The sequence below is a fragment of the Phodopus roborovskii genome, unplaced genomic scaffold (genome assembly GCF_943737965.1).
Source record: "Phodopus roborovskii unplaced genomic scaffold, PHOROB, whole genome shotgun sequence".
Taxonomy (NCBI): domain Eukaryota; kingdom Metazoa; phylum Chordata; class Mammalia; order Rodentia; family Cricetidae; genus Phodopus; species Phodopus roborovskii.
Genome location: NW_026126639.1, coordinates 1861754 through 1882817, shown reverse-complemented (window position 1 = coordinate 1882817; position 21064 = coordinate 1861754). Strand labels below are relative to the sequence as shown.

Here is a 21064-nt window from a genome sequence, read left to right as displayed (position 1 = left end):
ATACACAAGCTGCCAAGGGAGGAGAGCGATCAATAGTCCTACCCGGCAGTAACGAGGAGAAACCACAACAATGACAAGCATGGCCAGATACCCATGAAGTTGCCATAGCTGTGCTTATCTCTTGCCGATAACCAACAGTTGTCTAATTGGACTTAAAGTCGATTCAACAGGAGGGAAATCTGCCCGGTACTGGAAATTTAGCTAACTGTTGGGGCTAGTGAGACCCTGGTTCTTAAAGGGGACTCTCCACCTACTACTTACTAGACTAGCAGCATTTCTGACTACATTCTAAGTACTTGTCCTTATATCCACAGATGAGTCGAGCTCTCATCTCTCATCAAAAAAGCTTCTGTTCACAGCAGATAAAGACCATAGCATAAAACCATAGCTGGTAAAAATACAGAGAACACATGGCCCACAGGGTGCCCAGAACCTGGGAGAACATCTACAACCCATCTCCTCACCCAAGGCTCAGACACCATCAAGAAAGAGAGGGCAGAAGGTTGCAAGGTCCGGTAGACTAGGAAGTCTGCTGTGAGATTCTAGCCGCAACAGGGGAACTATATCCATGGAATCTCAACAGCATGGCTGTCTAAAACAAAACCTAAACAATTCCAACGTCAGTTGATACCCTGGTGTAGATGGTAGGAATATCATGGGCTCTACCCCGAGATAAAGAGCTCTGAGTAATTAACAACTGCGGCGAGAGGGGAAATCAATATTTCCCAGGGGTGAGTCCCATTGATTGATTATCTAGTGCCAAGTGGTCGTCCCTGGAAACATACACATGCAGGCAACACTGAGTGGCCTCAGCAGGGTTAATTTTACAGAGTTATTCATTCATATGTGCACCTAACAACAAAGAAGAGGGTGTGAATTAGGGAGCTGAGAGGAGTGGATGGGAGGGGGAGAAATGATGAAATCATATTTTTATCAAGGTGAAGTAAATGTTTTCAAAGAGAGCCAATGGAGGCAAAAATTAACCATTAAAACTATTCCTAGTAATAAACTCCTTCATTTTTTAAAAAGGACCTTGAATGTCCAGTCCTCCAACCTACACCTGCTGGGTGTTGGGACTATAGTCCTGCCTCACCATACATAGTTTATTTGCTCCTGAGCATCCATTCCCGGGCTTCACCCCTTCTAGGCAACCGAGCTACAGCCCCACTGGTGAGCTCTGCTTTCTCTTGGAGCACAGGAGTCCGGTTCATTTTGTGTGATGACCTCACGACCCAGAAGCTACTCTCAGTTCACATGCTTATCCTAGGAATAAATCCTTCGTTATTGCCTACATGTATGGTGTTTTGTGTCTGTTGCTGTTGTAGGCATCTCTTCTTCAAATATTTCCCCTACAGTGTATCTTTATTTTTGGTGCTCAATTAAAAGTTTGTTCATCTCTTCATTAATGTATATTATCCCTTCAATTGTTAGACAAGCCAAATTTTTCAACTGTGGTTTGCTGAATAATTGGACATTTTATTACTGTAGCTAATTGAATCTGGGATATTGGAATATTCTTGACAAAGACTAAAAGTAACTGCAACAAGAATTAGCTTCCTTCTGTCTATGGTTCTTGTTTGTAAATGTCCTTATGGGAATCTCTTCTTGTCATGAGTATTCTGACATTGAATCTCTTCTAGATCGTAGCTCATAAAGATTGTCGCAAGAGCATCTGACAATTCCTGGAAACATTCTGATTTTCCATGTATCTGTCCCCTTTCCCACAAACTGTAAATACTGGCTACTTCCTATACCTTGTTAATAAGTAGGAAATCTAATTTTCCTAAGTATTCCTTCAGTGATATAATTCATTATAGTGATGAAAAGATTTTACCTATTTAGGCCAAAGGATTTGATTAGTGATATTATCTTAACATGGTGATAGTGTTTTATGAAAATGAACCTGAACTGGGTGGAAGAAATCGTTTTGTAACCCATGTTATCAGAAAAATTCAGATAACACCATTTTTATAATAGGCATTGGTTCACTTATGGTTTAAAAATTATTCTTGAGAAGAATTGCAAAAGGTATATATAGACACATGGAATGTCAGCTTAGAGATACCAAGACTACTCTACAACTCTGCTCGGGTTGTGACCGAAGGCCAGAATTGTCTGTGACTTGAATACACAGCTTCTAATAGATCAGGAGAGGATGTCATCCCAGAGTCAGCCAAGCCTCCTCCACAGGTACAAAGGCATCCTCTTCTCTGCCATGTCTTCGGAAGAACTCCTCGGCTCCTTGGATTCTTTTGATGCGAGAGACGATGACATATTTCTGGTTTCCTACCCCAAATCAGGTGAGTTTTTTCCTAAAGCGTACTTACTGTAAGATGCAGATGCACAACTAAACAAGCAAAACAATAGTTCCTATAGCACCTTATTACAACTAAACAAGCAAAACAATAGTTTCTTTAGCACCTTAATGCAACTAAACAAGTAAAACAATAGTTTCTATAGTGCCTTATTGCAACTAAACAAGTAAAACAATAGTTTCTATAGTGCTTTATTGCAACTAAACAAGTAAAACAATAGTTTCTATAGTGCTTTATTGCAACTAAACAAGCAAAACAATAGTTTCTATAGTGCCTTATTGCAACTAAACAAGCAAAACAATAGTTTCTATAGCACCTTATTCATCAGAGATTTATTCCAAAGGGGAAACACGTTTTTTAAGAACTTAAATTTTTTTACTTTAAAAAGATTCAGATGAAATAATTAAAGCTCTGCAGAGCTTTCCTTTTTATTCAGTTTATGAAGATACTTAAGTGTTGATAATCTTACGTAATAAGAAAAATAGCTTATACAAATTCCCATTGTGTCTCTTGCCAGTCTTTGTGATGACTAAACAGCTTTTGTTCAGTTCATGCTCAGTGGTCTGCAACTTTCTCATCTGACCTAGAAGAACCATACTTTCCTTGCTAAAAACTTTACTTCAGAGTTGATCCCTGAGTAGTTGTATGCACATGGGCATCAGCTACTGTAAGTAAAGCCTGTCTCTCCACCACTGGAATTGGGTCTATGCTAATTTAGTTTTGTTATATGATGCCCAGTTGTCCAGAATAGGGGACACATGGAGAAAGTTGGTAGCTACCAGTTCAACAGCCAAGCTGCCTTTCAGTGGGTTGTGCACCATAGTCATCGGTTAAACCAGGAGGTCCTCACTGTGGGGAACGGCAAAGTGCACATGGATCAGAGGTTTTCTGAACATGCACACATGCGCACGCGCACACACACACACCTCTTAACTCCAGTTCAGGGGATTCTGATGGCCTCTTCTGACCTCTGCAGACACCAGGAACTCACATGATACACACACATAATACCTAAGGTAAAGCACCCACTTGTAAAATAAATACATCTAAAAAACAAATGAAACAAATAAAAACAAAAAAAACTTTTCTAAAGTACATTTAAAATAAAACTATTAAGCAAATCAGAATGCTATTTAGACTCTTGAATATTTACTCAGCCATAAAGTTGTGGCTATTGCACCTCATTGAAATCACAATGAAATGGTGGACATTGGCACTGATTTAATCTCTTTAGGGATGTAGTCATCCGACTAGAAGAAAGCCCCCACTCCCTCCTGCAAGCTTTCATTTTTCTGCTGCAAAATTGAAACATGGCCATCATTTGCTTCACCGAAGCGTAGAGTAGTATTCTTGCCTGGGCATGTGGGTGTGGGAAGTTCTGTGGAAGAGCACTTGTTAGCATGAATGAAGCATCGAGTTCAATTCCCTGCATCACAAACAAACACAAAAACAAAGGTCAACAAAATTGCTCTGTGGTAAAACCCTGGCAACCCTGGCAATCTGAATTTGATCCAGGGAACAGATAAAGGAGGAAGACAGAACCAACTCTACAAGGTTGTCCTCGGACCTTCATGTGCATTCTGTGACATTGACTCCCCCACATCATTTAAAACAATACCATCACCATCATCATCATTTCCTCAAAACAAAAGCAAAACAGAACTCATGTGTTCTTTCCAGATTCTAGGGGAGCAACCTGTTAGCTCCCGAGTGTAACAAACATTTATGATTTAATCCTTGGTTTGACTAAATACTATTGTATGCACACAGGGAGATCTGTGTCTATCTTGAAGGGGTAAATGGGGAGGTGAACATTCACATACACCGTGGTAACAGAGGAAGGAGCTGGATACCGTGGGGACACAGAAAAGGGAGACTATGTGTGTCTGTGAGGGGGTTGTTGGGAAGGTAGAAGATAGTCTATAAAAGAAGGCTCTTGGCTTCACGGGGCTATGGGAATTACATGAAAGAACATGCCTGTGAGTTGGCCATTTGAAGGGCCTAGAAATGAGTAATTAATTATTTTATACCAAGGAGTCAGCAAGCAAGCACCCAGTTCACTCTTGTAGCAGGGTTCTACTCAAGACGAGTGAGCGCCTCATCAGGTTGCAGGGGCATCGTAGTCTCGACCACTGAATACAGTCATGCTCGCCTTGTTCTCTCCACATGCTCGTGCTCTGCATCTGTTTCCTCAGCCGAGCCATTTAATCACAGCTGCATTTCATTCTCTGCTTACTTGAAGGAACCCACTGGGTGGCAGAAGTCATTGAGAACATTCCCAATGCTGGGATCACTCTCACAAATCCTATTGAATGGGGAGACGTTTCTAAGCTGGAAGAGCTAAAAGCGGTCCCTTCGAGAAGGGTTATCCCAACGCATCTGAGCTATGAAATGACCCCTGTGACTGTTAAACAGAAGAAATGTAAGGTAAGTCCCACTCTCAGCCTACAGCCTTGGGAATGGTGAATTCTCCCCCCCCCCAAGAGATTCATTTTCTTTTTATTTTATGTGTATGTATGAGTGCCTTCAGGGGTGTGTGTGTGTGTGTGTGTGTGTGTGTGTGTGTGTACTTGCAGTGGGGGGGGGGAGTCCCAAAGAAGGCATCAGATCTCCTAGAGCTGGAGTTACAGACTTTTGTGAGCCACATGTGGGTGCTGGGAACTGAACCCAGATCCCCTGCCAGGGCTCTGGCCACTGAGCAATCCCTCCAGCCTTCGGGTTCTTGGAGTTTGGCCCTGTCATGGGATTTGATGACAGCAAAGCAAGTCCCACTTATATTTAATTCTTTTATTTTTCTAAGAAAAATTATTAGAACAAGAAATGCTAAAGGTCTGTTTCCTCGAGACATTATTATTAACTCATAGGTTATTATTTTAAAAGCCAATTGTAATTTAAAAGAACATTTTCCATCTTCACGATTTTCTTTTTCCCATTTATATTTTCATGGGGGTTTTGTATGATAAAGTGAGGAAGACACCATGCTTGTAGGTTACATATAACAAATATTTTCAGTTTGGCTAAAACACATCTACACAGAAAACAAAACAAAACACAAACAAAAACAAACAAACAAAAATCCACTAGTTGCAAATAGCTCAGCAAGTAAAGTGAATTTCTAGTGTACGGGATTGGCATTCAGTTTAATCTTTTAACAAATGTGTGAATCAGGAACAGGTAGATCAGAAATAAAGTACAGAGTAATAATATTTGGAAATCAGAGACCAGGAGACAAGACCCATACAGAGTTCCCAGAAATGAGCCTCCTCCAACCACTCCAGTCATTGTTTAAACCACACAAACAAAAACAAGGCTCCCGTGGCATATGAGGGTCTCCAAGGACCATCATTTTGTGACCACAGCTCTGTGCGTTCCCACTCCTACACAAACAAAGGCAAACAACCAGTCAGGGTCAGAATGTCAGAGCTTTGCTCTGTCTGTCTGTCAGAACAGGGAAGCTTAACTCAATTACATTTTCAAAACTCAATGAACCCTCTTTCTTTCTAACAGGCTGAGACAGAGGGGGAGGGGAGGGAGGCAAACAGAGAAAGGCAGTCAGAGCCTCTCCTCTTCCAGGCCCAGGTGAAATGCAAAACCCAGAGAGGGAGGGGGGGAGCATGGAAGCAGCGCTGGAGAAGGGAGGAAGATGGGGGACACACAGACACACAGACACACCCACAGAGAGAGCGAGGGAGCGGGAAAGGGGGAATTAAATCCTGTAACTAATGTCATTCTTAAAGCAATCACCACCAGCCAGGAGGTTGTGTGTCTGTCACACACACATGACAGATGCGGGTCACAGCCCACTTAAGAACCAGAAACTCAGACAGGTGCTTCTCAACCTCCACACCGATGGTTCAGCCTTAAGGCGCAACCCTTCCTAAATGGCACTAATGGGAACCAAGTTCCTTCCTCCCCTCTGGTCTCCAGAAGATAGTATAATATTAAGTGACTCAGCAATACTCTCTTATCAAAGTCAACCGCAGGCCCCCTGGCTGTCCATCGACGCACGCACAAGCTGAACGTCTTGTTCTTATCAGCTCAGAGGTAGTGCTGCACATACCTGCATATGGGCCCTCCATGGATGGGCTTGTAGGTTAGTCCTGAAGGCCCAAGAGTCAGCTAAGCTTCCCCTGCCCATGCAGGACTGGCTCCTCCCCCCAAATGTCCCCTAAAACATTTCACTTTCACTCCGCTTCTGTTGTCTTTATTTTATTTTATGTGTATAGGTATCTGCTGCTTGCATTTACGTCTGTGCACCGTGCGTAAAGCTGGCGTGTGTGGTGGGAGGGTGGAAGGGGGCATCGGGGAGGTACAGACAGTTGTTTTATTTTTCTCTTGATCTGCCTTTACAATGCTTTACAATGATTTTATTTTTATTATTTGTGTGTGTGTGTGTGTGTGTGTGTGTGTGTGTGTGTTCGTGTGAGTACAGAGGTACAGAGGTCCATGGGTACTTATGACATTGGATCCCTCTGGATCTAGGATGACAAATGGTTGTGAGCTGACCAATGTGGGTGCTGGGTGCTGAACTCGGGTCATCTGGACGAACAAGCAAGGGCTCTTAACCACTAAGCCATCTCTCTAGCCCCTCATGATACTTTAGTTAATGTCCCTTTCCCTGCCTCTTCCAGAGAACCACTCTGCCCTTCCTTTATGGTCCCTAACTTCCTCCAGTGATTCTGCAGGGCTCTTGGTTGACTCTAATACGCACGACCATGGATTTTATTACGTTCCTGTGTAGATAACACAGACATGTAACATTGGGCCTTTTCTACCCAAACAACTACTTCCCACGGATCAGTGGAGGCCCATGGCTTTGCTACTTTATCTCATCTTGTCCATGCTATGGAGTTTTAGAAGTGAGCTTACCAGGCTTTTGGGTCTCTGTGGTTCTGTTCTGAGAGCCTGGCACTGTAAGAGAGGGCCCAAGGCCTGTGAGGTTGCTTGGTGTTATGTAAGCTAGAGAAGAATGTGGGTGTGGCTGGGTAAAGGTGGTTCTTCATTCCGGAACACATTGACCTTTATACACCTCCCAATTAATGAGGAACCAGGCACCATTCATATGGACCACACAACATCTGGACTATGAACACGCTACTAAAAGATAGCAATGTGTGGCCAGTGACTCAGCAAGTTCTGTCTTATCTAAGTAAATTGTGTCTGTTCCAGTTGTCAATTCAGAACGAAAGAACATATCGTTCTTAACTTGCGTGATGTCGACTACAATCGGACATGCCCCGTTACCCAGCTTCCATTGCTTTCTTGGGGGGGGTTCCCCCTGTTCCTCTGTAACCCTGTCTTAGAACTCCTACCCTGCTCCACTGTCCAGAGCACATTTAATTGTCTCTTCCCTCTGCTGATTATACGCTCAAAGAGGGCTGTGACGTTTCCAGCTTGCTCACTGTTGCTCTCACCGGAACTGGATCACTGCACGTCACCTGGTATATGGCACACACTGATTGTGTGCTTCTGGAGTGAACTGTAGCTGCAGTTTTCCTAGACATCGGAAGGGGATCTCAGGCGTTCTGCTGCTCGAGGAAGTAAATTGTCAAGAAGGAAGTCTAACGATAGTTCTTCCTATTTAAAAAAAAAAGTCTGTGTAAAACCTTGCTGCATGCAAATGTTTTCTAACATACAGATAAGCAAAAAGTAATTTTGCCTGACAACAAATAGGGGTTCTCCCATGCCTGGCCCTAGCAGACAGGCCCACGCTTAGCATACTGATTCAGAAAGCTGCCCACTGGGCTGAGAGCAGCATGTCTGCTGGGGACTCCTTAGAAACCCAGAAAGCCCAGCCACCTCTGTGACCTCTGGAGTCTAAGTCTACTTGTCACATTCGTCATGGGTGACTCTTACTGTGCACACTAGATCCAGAGACAGAGACCTAACACTGTTTCGTCATCAGCTACAGCTATTAAAAAAAAAAATAAGAAGAAGACAGGATTTATATAGTGAGTTTTACCCACAGCTTTCTTTTGGGAAACACTTTGTTTTGTGGTTATTTTCATCCTACAACACATTGTTTGCACATTTCAACAGATTGTCTACATTGTCAGAGATCCGAAGGATACAGCCGTGTCCCTGTTCCACTACTACAGAGATAACCCCAACCTCCCGTCCCCTGACACGTGGGCTGCGTTTTTAGAGCTGTTCCTCAAAGGAGACGGTAGCTATAACACTCACCATTTCAAAGTTTTTTAAATTGTGTTTATTTACTTGTGTGTGTTCATGCATGTGCGTGTGTGTGTGTGTGAGTGTGCCTGTGTGTGCATGTATCTATGAGAATTCGAGAACATGTGTGAGTGTGTACAAAAGCTCACTGGTGTGCAGAGTTCTGAAGAGAATGCCGAGTGTCCTGCTCTCTCAGTCCCCACCTGGCCTCCTTGAGGCAGGCTCTTTCACTGAACTTGGAGCCCGGCTGGCAGGTAGGGGATGGTAGGTATCTTCCAGTCTGTCTCCATCCCCAGCTGTGCTGAGGTTAAGAACATGCACTTGCACACGCTCAGCTGTCTTGTAACCTGGATGCTGGGATTTGAACTCGGATCCTGGTATTTGTGCTGCAAGTGTTTATATCAACGGAACCATCTGCCAACCCAGACAATCATCTTTTGAAAATCATCATATACATTCATCTTTCTCACTCAAAATGAAAGCGAGTTCCAAACCTTTGGTGGATCGTGACTGCCTGCTTCTGCAGGGTCCTTGTTTCTTCTAAGCAAATCCTTAATTACCTCACAGTCACTGTTATGCCTCTGGGGAGGAGCATGTTTACCAAGTGAGTTATAATATCTTCAAAATAGAGATTAAATCTTTCTAAGAACGTAACTGTTTCCCACGTACCACTAGTCATCATGCACTAAGTAGAGGATAATTAGGTAGCCTAGAAGACATCATGGGCAAAGGAAATACATCTGCACACACACATTCTCCCAAGGAAACCAATATACAAATCCTGAGCAAACTGCTCCCATGAATTGGCAAAGCCTCCCAGGTTCTGCCACCCTGCACCACCACCATTTAGTTCATCTCTCTCCCTCCAGCTCAGAGGTGTGGGGGCGACTTAAAAAGTCTTCATTCTTAAATGTTAAATAAAGATAGTATGGCAAGATACTAGGAGACATGCGTTCAAAATGATGAAGGCTTGGAGGACTCAATCTCTTTTTTGGGTGGGGTTCCTGCAAGCCTTGTCTAGTTACACATTTAATGAACAGCTTTTACTTAAAGAATAAACTGCAAGGAATTGGCAGTCTAAAAACCTGGACTATCTGACTTTCTGCTAATTCCCCACCCCTACCCCATCCTGGGTTACTCAACCCAGGTTAAGGAATTTATTTACGCATCACCTTTTTGAGTTTTAGAAGTTTTGGTGTTTGAGAGTTTTGTACCAGTAGATAATGTGGTTGGGTCACTGTGCACTTCCCATGTGACTGAGATGCCCAGCTACGCGCTAGGTAAATATCATCTTATTTCACCATCACCAGAACCTGGTGTGGCAGATGCTATTATCATCATTTTCCAACTCCAAGGAGTGACAAACTTGGGAGGCTAAGGAACTCACACACAGATACATAACAAACAAGAGGCGAGATTTAATGTTTATTCCAAAGTCTCTCTCCTTACCCTGGTGTCACAGTATGTACAGTCTAAAAAGTCATGTGATTATGATTGTCCTCCAGATATTTAAGGATGGTTAGTTAGCATGCCTCTCTCTGCCTCAAGTCCATCTTTGGAATAAGCAGAGTCTAAACACACAATTCTTTCCCCAGGACAGACAGTCTGCTTTTCCTCAAGACAGGAAATGCTAATTTTTTTTGTCCCCATTTTGCACATCATAGCCCCCCCCCCTCCTCTCTGCTTCCTGTTTTCCAGCCTGCTCCAGCCCTTATTATGAACCTGTACCCAGAAGGGGACACACCAGGTGGGCTGGGGAGGGCGGGGCTGCACCCATGTAACCCTGCTCCTCTTCTACACCTTAGCTTTCTTTGGACACAGTCATAAAAGAAAGTGCAGGTCAGAATGGAGCAAGGCTAGCTGGTGCTGGGGAAGCAGTATGGCCTTGGAGGAGGGCACAGGTGCTTGGGAAAACGTTCCCTTCCAGGCATTTCTCTTACACCTTCCTGGGCGAATGAATAGATCTCTAGTTGTAATGGGATCTTACCTATAAATATCCCACATCTGGGTACTCAATCCTGTGCAAACCCTGTCTCCAAAGATTCAGAAAAGCTTATCTGGATGTGAGCCACGACTTTACTGTTCCCATTTGTAAGACAGAGGATGGACATGCAATCCAGCACTTGAGGGGTTGATGCAGGAAGATTAGGTGTTTAAGATGATCCCGGGCTACAGAGCAAGTTCAAAGATGGCATAGGCTATGCGACACCATCTCAGGGGGAAAAATCAACATCACCGAGCAACAGCAGCGAGAGCAAAAAGAACTGCTTGTGCTGTAATGCGCGTGCACGAGTGCAGTGGACGTGCTGCCCCTGTGACCTTGGAGGGGTGATTGACGGACTCTGAAGAGTGAGTGCTACTTGCTTTGCGTGGAAAGCACGGCATCAGTTCTTGTGGCTTTGGACAAGTTCCAAAGCTACGTAGAGATGCATCCTTCACATACAAAGCAAGACCGACAAAAAGGCGCAGCTTACAGGACTGTTCTGTTTCTACTTAGGCTACAGGCTGCAACCCACTGTGGAAGTCCACTTAGCTACTCTACTAGACACAGGACACTCTCAAGCAGTTTCACATGAGGCAGATATGCATATCCAAGGATGTTATTTCATAAGGAAGGTGCCAGGATATTCTGGGCTGCCCTTCATGTGTGTACTCAGCTCCTAGTTACATAAAAAGACAATAGAGTAGAGAGATGCAGGTAGTCATTTATAGAATCATCTAATTTACCTTCTGGGTAGTAGCTTGTTAAATTAAACAATAACTATATTATGTTCTGATGATTTCAGGGCCACATTAATAGCTCAGTGAAATTAATACCTTAACATTGCGCGCAGTTTTCCATTTCTAGCTGCCTCTCAAACCTTGTCTTAGGGTTGTGCATTTCCAAGGTCCTCCATTGTAGAAAGTATTGCTTTATAACACAATGGCTATATTTTTCAGAGTGATTTCTAGAAACTGGAACCTAGGACATGCATAATAATTTTGGTGTTGGGCAGAAGGCAGAAACAGCTGGTGCAGAGAACAGGGCAGGAAGGTAATGCGTGTAGGCGGGTGGGGAGCCTTGGAGTCACAGGTTGGAAGCACACGTCCAGAGTCTAAATACAGATTGTATAAAGCCCTCCAGCAGGTGCCTCGTTAGCGCAGTAGGTAGCGCGTCAGTCTTCATGAAGCCCTGTAGCAGCAACTGGAGAGAGGGAAGATGAAGAAGCCAGTGGCGTTTTCTTCTTTAGTTTATTGAAATAAGCATTAAGGTAGTGGGGGGGGGGCATTGCCAAGGAGACGGGAGCGAGGCAATGAGGAGGGGAAATCAAAGGCAGAAAGGGAGGGTAGAGAACTGTAGGAGCTGTTGGGTAAAGCCATTACAGCTGCCGGCAAGACAGGGGTGACACAGATGGTTGTGACAGACGGTCAGTGTCCTCAGTGACATCGGCAGAGAGCCCAGGTTGAGTGAAACCTGAGCTCGGGAGGGAAAGGTGGAATTATTCTAAGGACACAACGACTCCAAGAAGCCTGCCTTTTGTAGGAAGAGGGCGGAGCTCTGGAAGTTTCTAGCAAACAAAGCTTCTGACTTGTCAGACATATGGATTGGGTGAACACGAGCCTGTTCTGCCATGGGCATTCCGGGGTAGAGGAGTCTCGGATGGTAGGAGATGACAATTCAGGCACAAACCAAAGCCAGGCGTGCGGAGAAAAGTCTGGGTGACTGTAAAACAGGAGGCAGGTGCAGGAAACAGTACCCTTAAAGGAGGATCTGTCTTGACTTTAGACGCTAAATTTTCTTTACAATGAAGCTCTGTTAGCAACTTGGAAAATGAGGCTTGTGATTTAAAAATTAACTCCATTTGTCACTGGAGAATTCTAAGCAGTTTGAGGACTCTCTGCACACGGTAGTGATGCACCTCCAGGTGCTGGCCAGGAGGAAGGCACACACGGTACCCTAGTCTTTCATTCAGCTGGCCTCCGTCCGCCTGGAAAAGAGTAGAACATAAATTTATCTGTGATGAATAAAACAGCTTCTTTTCACACAGCTCTAACATCCATTCTCCACCACGCCTTGCAGTTCATCTGCAAGGGTGAGGTTGATGACATTTAACCAGTGGCCATGACTCTGAGTCTGCAGCCACAGGCTCCTCTGACTGCCCCGAGGCCCCTGGAGCACCCACAGCTGTGCCTAGGCTGTGGGGAGGAGGTAGCCGGTGCAGACTGACCTTAGGCTGAGACCCTGCTGGTGTTTAAGATTACCCTTTGTTCCCTAAGGTCATGTGAGAGAGAAATCAGTCTCCCTTCTGCAGGTATTAGAGTCTGGGAAAGGGGCAGCCACCCTTAGAAAAGCAGCCCTCTCCTGCTCCTGTGGTCACTCGGGCAATTCTGAGATAAGATATTGGATAAGACCCCAAAAGACCGGAAGCACCGACAAGGAAAAGAAAGGCAACTCTTAGGAGTTTACCACCAATCAGGTGGTGTCTGGGGTAGAAGGCCAACGCCGTTAACAACAACTTCCTGCTCTAAAAACAGGCAGCAAACAAAATAAGTCAGACTCGGAAGGACAAACACCACGAGCTTTCTCTCACATGTGGAATCTAGATTTCAGTGTGTGTGATAGCAAATAATAATACTATACATGTATGAAAATGTCACAGTGAAACTCACTATTATGAGAATGAATTTGTAAAGAGAAATAAATGATGCGTACAGGATTATCATTTGCAGTTAGTTTTTGAGTTAATTATATTGCAATTATATTATATTATATATATAATTCATTCCAAGCCTTAGTGTTGTAAGCATGGCATGCAGTGACTGTCTGGCACTCGGGGCTTCCTTCACCCTTGTTTGCTGAGTGAAGAGAGATCAGACGGCAGGGGTTTCCCACCCCAGCACCTTTGGTACTGAAGGCACAAGCTGGAGGAGTCCGGGGCGATGATGACCCGGAAGGGGCTTTTAAACTTACTCTGCTTTGTGTGCCGTGGCTCCAGCCAGCTGATGTCCTGAGAGAGGAGAGAGCTTCCGTTCCTAGTCATCGCTGCTAGAAAGGTCACACCCAACAATGTTTTACTTCTGAGCCCTGAGAGCTTTCAAGGCTATTATTTGACAACACAATAAAGAGATAATAGTAAATGCAGATGAATTCCCAAGGCTGAACTGTTCAGTTTTAAACTAAGTCGAACGGAGTACTTTTAAATTTCATTATGATTTTAATTTTAATTTAGTTGCCTAAAAGTTTTAGGCAATAAATTTTAGACAACATTAAGAAAATGAAGTTTAAAAACTGGGCATGATAGCTCCTGGTTATAATCTCAGCACTTGAGAGGCTGAGGCAGGAGAATTACTATGAGTCTCAGAACTACCCCGGGCTATATAGTGACAGCATGGCTCAAGGAAAAAAAGTTTAAGAACTTTTGTAATAAAACCTGGAATTATGAATGTCACTTTAAAGAAAGAAAATGACCATCCTTAATGTTTCCTTAGAAAGATTCAAAAGTCCAGAATAGAAATATTGAAAGAAAAAACATATGGTTTGATGGTCTGATTTCGTGGCTACTTTTCATGGCGATAAAAAATATTTACTAGAAATAAGAAAATAAAACACGCAGGCTATTGTGAAAAGTTGTGGCCACCAGCGTCTCATGACAGCACACAGGCATGTGAAATGACAGTAAGATGAGCTCTTCTGGGAGGTCTCACTACAAGCTGGTGAGCTTTGCTCTGGTTGACCGCTTTGCTGAGGTGGGGAGAAGCCAGAGGTGGGGTGAAGCCTCCACTGTAAGCAGTAACACCCGTAATGTGTCTCTTCCAGTTGTGTACGGTTCCTGGTTTGACCATGTTCTGAGCTGGGACGAGCACAAAAATGATAAGAACGTCCTCTTCCTGTTCTATGAAGAAATGAAGAAAGTAAGTCTTCTCCGCCAGCCTCTGCTGAAACCAAACCAGGTTAAAAGTCAGGGTGTGAGAACTGAAGTGTGGTGGGACACGGCTTTAATGCCAGCCCCCAGAGACAGAGGCAGGTGGATCTCTGTGAGTGTGAGGCCAGCCTCGTCTACACAGCGAGTTCCAGGACAGCCGGGATGACATAGAGAAACCTTGCTGAAAACAAAGTAACAATGGATGAGTCTGGCTTTCAGCTTTGAAGGAGTGAATTCCACATTCTTCCTTTCCTTTCCTTACTGCTCAGGATTTTGTGAAGAGCCTAAAGAAAATCACTGCTTTCCTTGGCATCAATGTGAACGACAGTGAGATGAGTAAGATCGCTCGGAATACATCGTTCAGCGAAATGAAAACTAACGCAGTTAAGGAGAACTGCGACCCCAATCACACCATCTGTGCCCTCACGTCCGACAGGAACCTGGTGTTCCGAAAAGGTAAGGGAGGAAGCGGTGGCTGCATCTGGGGCTTCCACTGGGGAGGGCATTTGGCGCTCGGTTTCTACAGACCCTTTCTTCACCTGGAAGTCAGCCACGGAGATTGAAAACGCTTGGAAGAAAGTAATTGTCGCCATACAGAGTACGTGCGGGCTTTTGTTAACATGGTTTCCTAAACAGTAGCAAGTAATCACTACATACGTGGCGTTGGGATTGTAATAAGTAATGTTGAGATGATTGATGGGAATTGGGAGGATTCTGAAGGTTATATATAAGGTTTTATATAAGTAGAGGATAGATGCCACTTTAGTATAAGCAATGTGCATCTCAGAACGTTGGTGACAGAGATTTCTGGTGTAGGCGGAGTTTCTCTGTGTCCCTGCAGCTGGCTCCTAATTAACCTCTCAGAGACTACTTATTGGTTGTAAATGCTCAGCTGATAGCTCAGGATTGTTACTAGCTAACTCTTACATTTTAGGTTAACCCATATTTTTTAATCTATCCTCTGCCACGTGGTGGGCGGTGCCTTTTCTTGGTACAGCATGCTCATCTCCTGCTTCCTCAGCATCGGCCTGGTAGCTCCTCTGACTCCTCCCCCTTCTTCCCAGCATTCAACCTGCCCCCAAATCCCAGCCTCGCTGTCGGCCAATCAGCTTTTTGCTGACAATGAGAGCAAGACATCGTCACAGTGTACAGAAGGGTTATTCCACAGCATCCTGGAACCAATCTTCTCTGTGCACGGAAGGATGACGGTGGTTGTATTTAACGCTCCCTTTCATCTCTGTACTCTCCATTTCTTCATAACGGACCTTACATTGCTTATGTGCAAGAAACTGAATTAAATTCCCCAGTAACTCTCCAGGTTCAAGTTAGAGGCAAGTAGGGAATAGCTGGATTTTTTTTTTTTTTTTTTAAGGTTTATGTGTAAGAGTATTCTGTACCATGTGTATTCGGTGCCCAAGGAGGCCAGCAGGGGGCATTGGATCGCTTAGAGGTTAAACAGTTGGTTGTAGGTACTGAGAACTGAACCCAGGTCCAGTGTGAGAGTAGCCAGCGCTCTTATTGTCTGAGCAATCTCTATATCCCTGAAAACTGTGTTCAAGTATGCAAATTTTCATCCATATATAGGAGAAAGGTTTTACAACTTAAAAAGGTAAAATGTTTTGTATGTGTATATGCATGCACGATTCTTACTAGAAAGCCAATGTGTATTTTCCTTTCTTTGACCCAACTGAATATAATCCTCCCCACATGGCAAATATTTGCCAACTCGTGTAAAACAGGTATTCATTTAACTCTGCAGATTTTCTATTGTTGTAGATCAGTCTTCTTTACACAGGGTCACAAAACCAAGTCTTAGGAAGGAGCCAGGCATTCAACTCAAGTAAATATTAATACGCTATTAATTCTGGAACTAATACACAAATATTGAGTAAAACACAGCATCTCTTCTCCAAAAGTCCATTGCACAATGATAATAGCACAAGCAACTGTGTAGAGTCTTAAGCTCCCAAATAACCACACGGAGACTTCTTACTAGTTATGAAATCTCAGCCTATAGTTTAGGCTTGTTCCTATCTCGTTCTTCTAACTTAAATTAACCCATTTCTGTTCATCTACATACGTCTACATGGCTCAGTTGCCTTCAGTCTGTACCGCCCATCCTGCTTCCTCTGCATCTGGCTGGCGTCTCTGCCTTTCTTCCCCTCCGAGTCCTCTCTGTCCCCAGAAGTCCTAACCTCTGCCTGCCTAGCTAATGACCATTCAGCCCTTTATCAAACTGGCCATGGTGATGCCCTGACTCTTGGGGCAGTCAAGGATGAACCGGGAAACCTAGGGAGAATCGAAGGACAAGGGATACAAAAAGGATGGCAGCAAGACAGTACTCTGCTCAAGCTATTCTTTAATTGGCTGTGAAGCTGCAACAGGAAGACTATCCTGAGCTATTCTTTAACTGGCGGTAAAACCGCCAGCCTGTATCTACTGAACATTGTGCTTATTTCTTAAGAGGCAGACATTTTCTATCTCAGAGGCCTGAGGTAGTGAGGATGGTGATGATCCCCAACATGGGGACTCGTCTTCACACAGCGTTAAGGAGCATTCCCCAGCCACAGTAGGTCTGGGGCTGGAAATCTGAGAAATGGCCCTGGAAATGATGGGAGAGGAACCCTTTCCAGAGAGAGCCAATGGCAGCTCGGGGGTCAGCAGCACAGCTGAGCCACACAGTCCATCCTGGGAGACAAAGGGGGATGCTGTGCCGCAGCAGGACAGGTGTGAAGCAGAGCTAGAGAGAGAGAGAGAGAGAGAGAGAGAAAGAGAGAGAGAGGAGACTGGTGTCAGAGAGCTTACACTTCATGAGAAGCCCCGCCCTCCCCCCTCTCCTCCTCCCCTGTCCTCCTCCCTCTTCCCTCTGGTATCTATCCACTGCTTTCCTCTCCCCAATCTGTTTTTTTCTGGCCACGACACAAGCAGCCCACTGTTTCCGTACAGTGGTAGAGCCAGGGTCTAGACATGGTGAGAAGAATGTGGGGGTGAGGCAGAAGAATCGAGAAGACGCTGATAAACTGGGTGAGACACATGATGGATCACCCTGGGACAGCAACCGGAGTCCTGTGTGCCTGGGTTAGTGGAGAAGTCAGTCAGGGAGCCGCCCGCAGGTTGTAGAATTGGGCAGAGTCATCTGAGAGGGAGCCAAGAGCTGGTGGCACAAATGACAGACGATGGCTCTCAGGGGATATTAATACCCAAGAGAATGACACAGTCTAAGGGAGCCAAGAAAAGACATGGGCCAGAATTAGGCAGAAAGCCAGGGTCACATATGGGGACCTGTCAATTGTTCATGGGCTCTGAGCAGTTTCCACAGTAGTGAAGATGGGAAGGGTGGACGAGACTAAGAGACGCAAAGGCCGGTCTGCATGAGCTGTGAGAACAGAGCAGGAAGACCACGCGGTAGCTAGAGAGAGAGGACTGGAAAAGGTTAGCGGGATTCCGGAGAGGAGACGAACAGGAGACAGACAGACTCAGAGCAAGGCAGGAGCGAGGAGGCGAAGGGAAAGGTCGCGAGTGTGAAAGGAGCCATGTGTTTCAGTACACCACCCTCGAGAGTCCTGCGAACAGAGCGATCACTGTTCTCAACCTCAACCCATAAACACGGGAGACAGTCCCGCCGTGGTTATCCACCCCCGCCGTGGTTATCCACCCCCGCCGTGGTTATCCACCCCCGCCGTGGTTATCCACCCCCGCCTCCCTAACCTACTGTACTTGTAACCCAGGCAGACATCACCAGGTGATACTCACCATCACTACTTACAAGTAACAGCACCTGAGGTCCACATGGGCGTTTTCCTTGTGCTGGTTGTAAACACAGAAGACTAGCTCCTACTGGACACACGCACTGATGTAAAACATGTATACTCATAAAGTAAACAAATCTTTAAAACAACAGCAGCAGCAATAACAAAACCCAAAATATAAATGGTGAGCAACTTTTAGTCCATAGGGCATAGTTTTCTGAGTTCAGGTTCATGATGTCTTAGTATAATCTCAGTATATTAGTTTTTCATATGGGCTGGACATGATGGATCACATCTTTAATACTGACACTCTAGAGGCTGAGGTAGGCAGATTTGAGCCCAGCCTAATCCATTTAATATGTGTGTTGCAAGCCAACCGGAACTACTTAATATAATCCCATCTAAAAAACAATCATATAATATCAGCATTTATAAAAAGAATACATAGAATGTGGAAAAAGAAGCCATTCCTTGAATACAATGCATTTCTTTCTTTCTTTTTTTTTTTTTTTGTGGATGACATTGTCCAGCACAATCCAGCCATGTCAGCCATGTGTTTTCTTAACACATGATGAGAGATGCCTAGCTCTTGTCCCATGCTTGAAAGGAAACAAAAGATCATAGTGAAAAAGTATAGAGACAAAATAATGAGCCATTGCCCATAAGACATGGACACCCCAGGGATGGAGCCTGAGCCCCAAGTTTGACAAAGCTAGCTTAACAGAAGTGAGGAAGTCATTTCTGGGGGGGATGAAAAACACAACTTTTCAAATTAAGAGAGGCTGGCAGGCCATGCACATTTATCACCAAACGTCTTATATTGAAAACTGGTGTGTAATGCGTCCAGCTCTTCACTGTTAATTTTATAGAAAACGGTGTCTGAAAATAAGGTGAGCTACCCATCTCTATGACGATTCTCGACTCAGCTTCTGCCGGGCAAGCACCTGGGGAGGCGACTGGAGAATTTCCACTGTGCCCACATCCCTCACTCACAAGTTTATCACATTTAAGCTGTAATGCTCTTGGGTACGCCAACAAAAACACGTTTATGTATTTTAGATCTCCCTTTAAATAAATAATTATGAACTGTAGAAATGAATACACAACCACCACGGCAGTTACCAGAAACACCAAATAAGCAAGTGGAAATCAGTCCCCTATCGAGATGGCAGAGCCGGCAGATTTCCTCTGTGGGTGCTGTGGTTTAGGCTGATTCTTGCCTGATAGATCTCATGTGTTTCCAGGAGTGGTAGGCGACTGGGTGAATTACTTCACTCCGAAGCAGAAGAGTGTCTTTGATGAACTATTCACAGAGAAAATGAGACACAGCGATGTGGGCAGATGCCTGAAGGAGTATGCGGATGCAGACGGAAAATGAAGTCGGTTTCCATCATTTTCTGCAGTGCAGTACTTAAAAAACATGTAAATATTCTTCACGGCTGTGGAAAGCAGATATTTCTTTCCATGAGAAACTCGTGCATCAAGAACGTGTCAAAACTGGCACTCAGGAGAGACCATTACCACTGTGTTTTGTGGCAGTAGAGAATTATTAATAAAGGGAGGCAAAAACTCCAATAGCCGAACTCTGTATCCATTTCCGACATGCGCAGTAAGGCCAGGGTAGTTCCTGTTCAGAAAGAACTCGTTACTGTGGATCCTCCACAATTTAGGCTGGTGTGGAGAAGTGGGGGAGGGTTAGTCACATACCCGAGAAAATTGTAGTTTTTGCCTATTGAGACACGTATGACCTGTATCCCAACGTTTTTGTTTCAACATTTCCAAGTTTCTGTGAGAAATACTTTCCCCAATCACAACAACAGACACCACCCTGTCAAGCTTGAAACACCTAATGGTTGGATCCTATAGTACAAGGGTGAACATGAAGAATGAACAGTCCTTCAGGTGAACATGACTGAGCATGCCTGCATTTTCTTAATATCACCTCAATTAAATTAGAAATTGCCTCATTTCCCAATTTTGAAACTGAAATTTTCTTTGAAAATTTCCATGTTTATGATCCTTTATAGTATTTTAAGTATGCACACTCTCTTCCAGACTCATACCCAGCAATACTCCAGTCTCTACAGCTCTCTGTAAGGTTATTACCCAGTGTCTTTCACTGCAGAGTACTGTAAGGTACCTTCCCACAGGTCTCTGCTAGCACAGTTTACTTCTCTTGTGGACTCTTACAGAGGCTTTCCGGGAAATCAAAACCATACCATTTATTGCTCTTTAATGCTGAACTCAAAGCAGGGGGTGAGTTTGCTGAGTTCAACTGAACTCTCTGATCTTTATACCCTCGTGTATTATGAGCCTGTGTAAATGTCCACGGACAAATCCATTGGGGTATTTTGTGTGGCACTGATAATTCAGGAAGAAGTTCAATTTACATAAATCTTCTGTATGCATGCATTTGTTACAAATAAAGTCCATTTCTTTTGACTTCGTGCAACTCTACTCTTCTAAAGGTTGACTTTAGCCACTTCTTCAAGTAAAGGAAGTTATCGAAGGGCAGGGTGATCTTGATGCAACTGGAGCTGGGAGGGTGCAGGACTGAGCTGACGTCACTTCTTCCCTTGATGACCAGGGAAGGAGAAGGGCCTCAGCCAGGCTGGAGAGACAGATGAGGCTGAAAGTGAAGAAAGCACTGGAAGTACCAAGGCCTATTAGGCTCCTTCTGTCGTCATAGCACTACAACGACCTCTGAAATGAAGACAACCAAAACAAATACCTCGTGGCATGTTGCTCTTGTAGATCTGTAAAGTGACTCTGGCAGGCTGCAATTCAATTTCGATAAGAGTTTGCTGACACTCAATAGCCTAAGGGTGTAACCAAGAACCTGAACCCTCAGTCCGTGATCAGCCAGCTGCACGAAACAGGAAGAATCTCTGCTTTCAGAATGGCTACCCTCTAGTGGGTTTCCACA

The 21064-nt window shown here is 44.4% G+C and overlaps 1 protein-coding gene across 1 annotated transcript; it reads left to right on the top strand.

The window, feature by feature from the left end:
• The first annotated feature begins 2155 nt into the window (after window positions 1–2155).
• LOC127213142 (sulfotransferase 1C2) lies at window positions 2156–19540 on the top strand. Its single transcript, XM_051173393.1, has 6 exons — window positions 2156–2300; window positions 4558–4742; window positions 8355–8481; window positions 14284–14378; window positions 14659–14845; window positions 19383–19540. Exons 1-6 carry the CDS (start codon window positions 2156–2158, stop codon window positions 19514–19516), a joined length of 873 nt encoding a protein of 290 aa, XP_051029350.1. The 3' UTR covers window positions 19517–19540.
• The last annotated feature ends 1524 nt before the right edge of the window (window positions 19541–21064 follow it).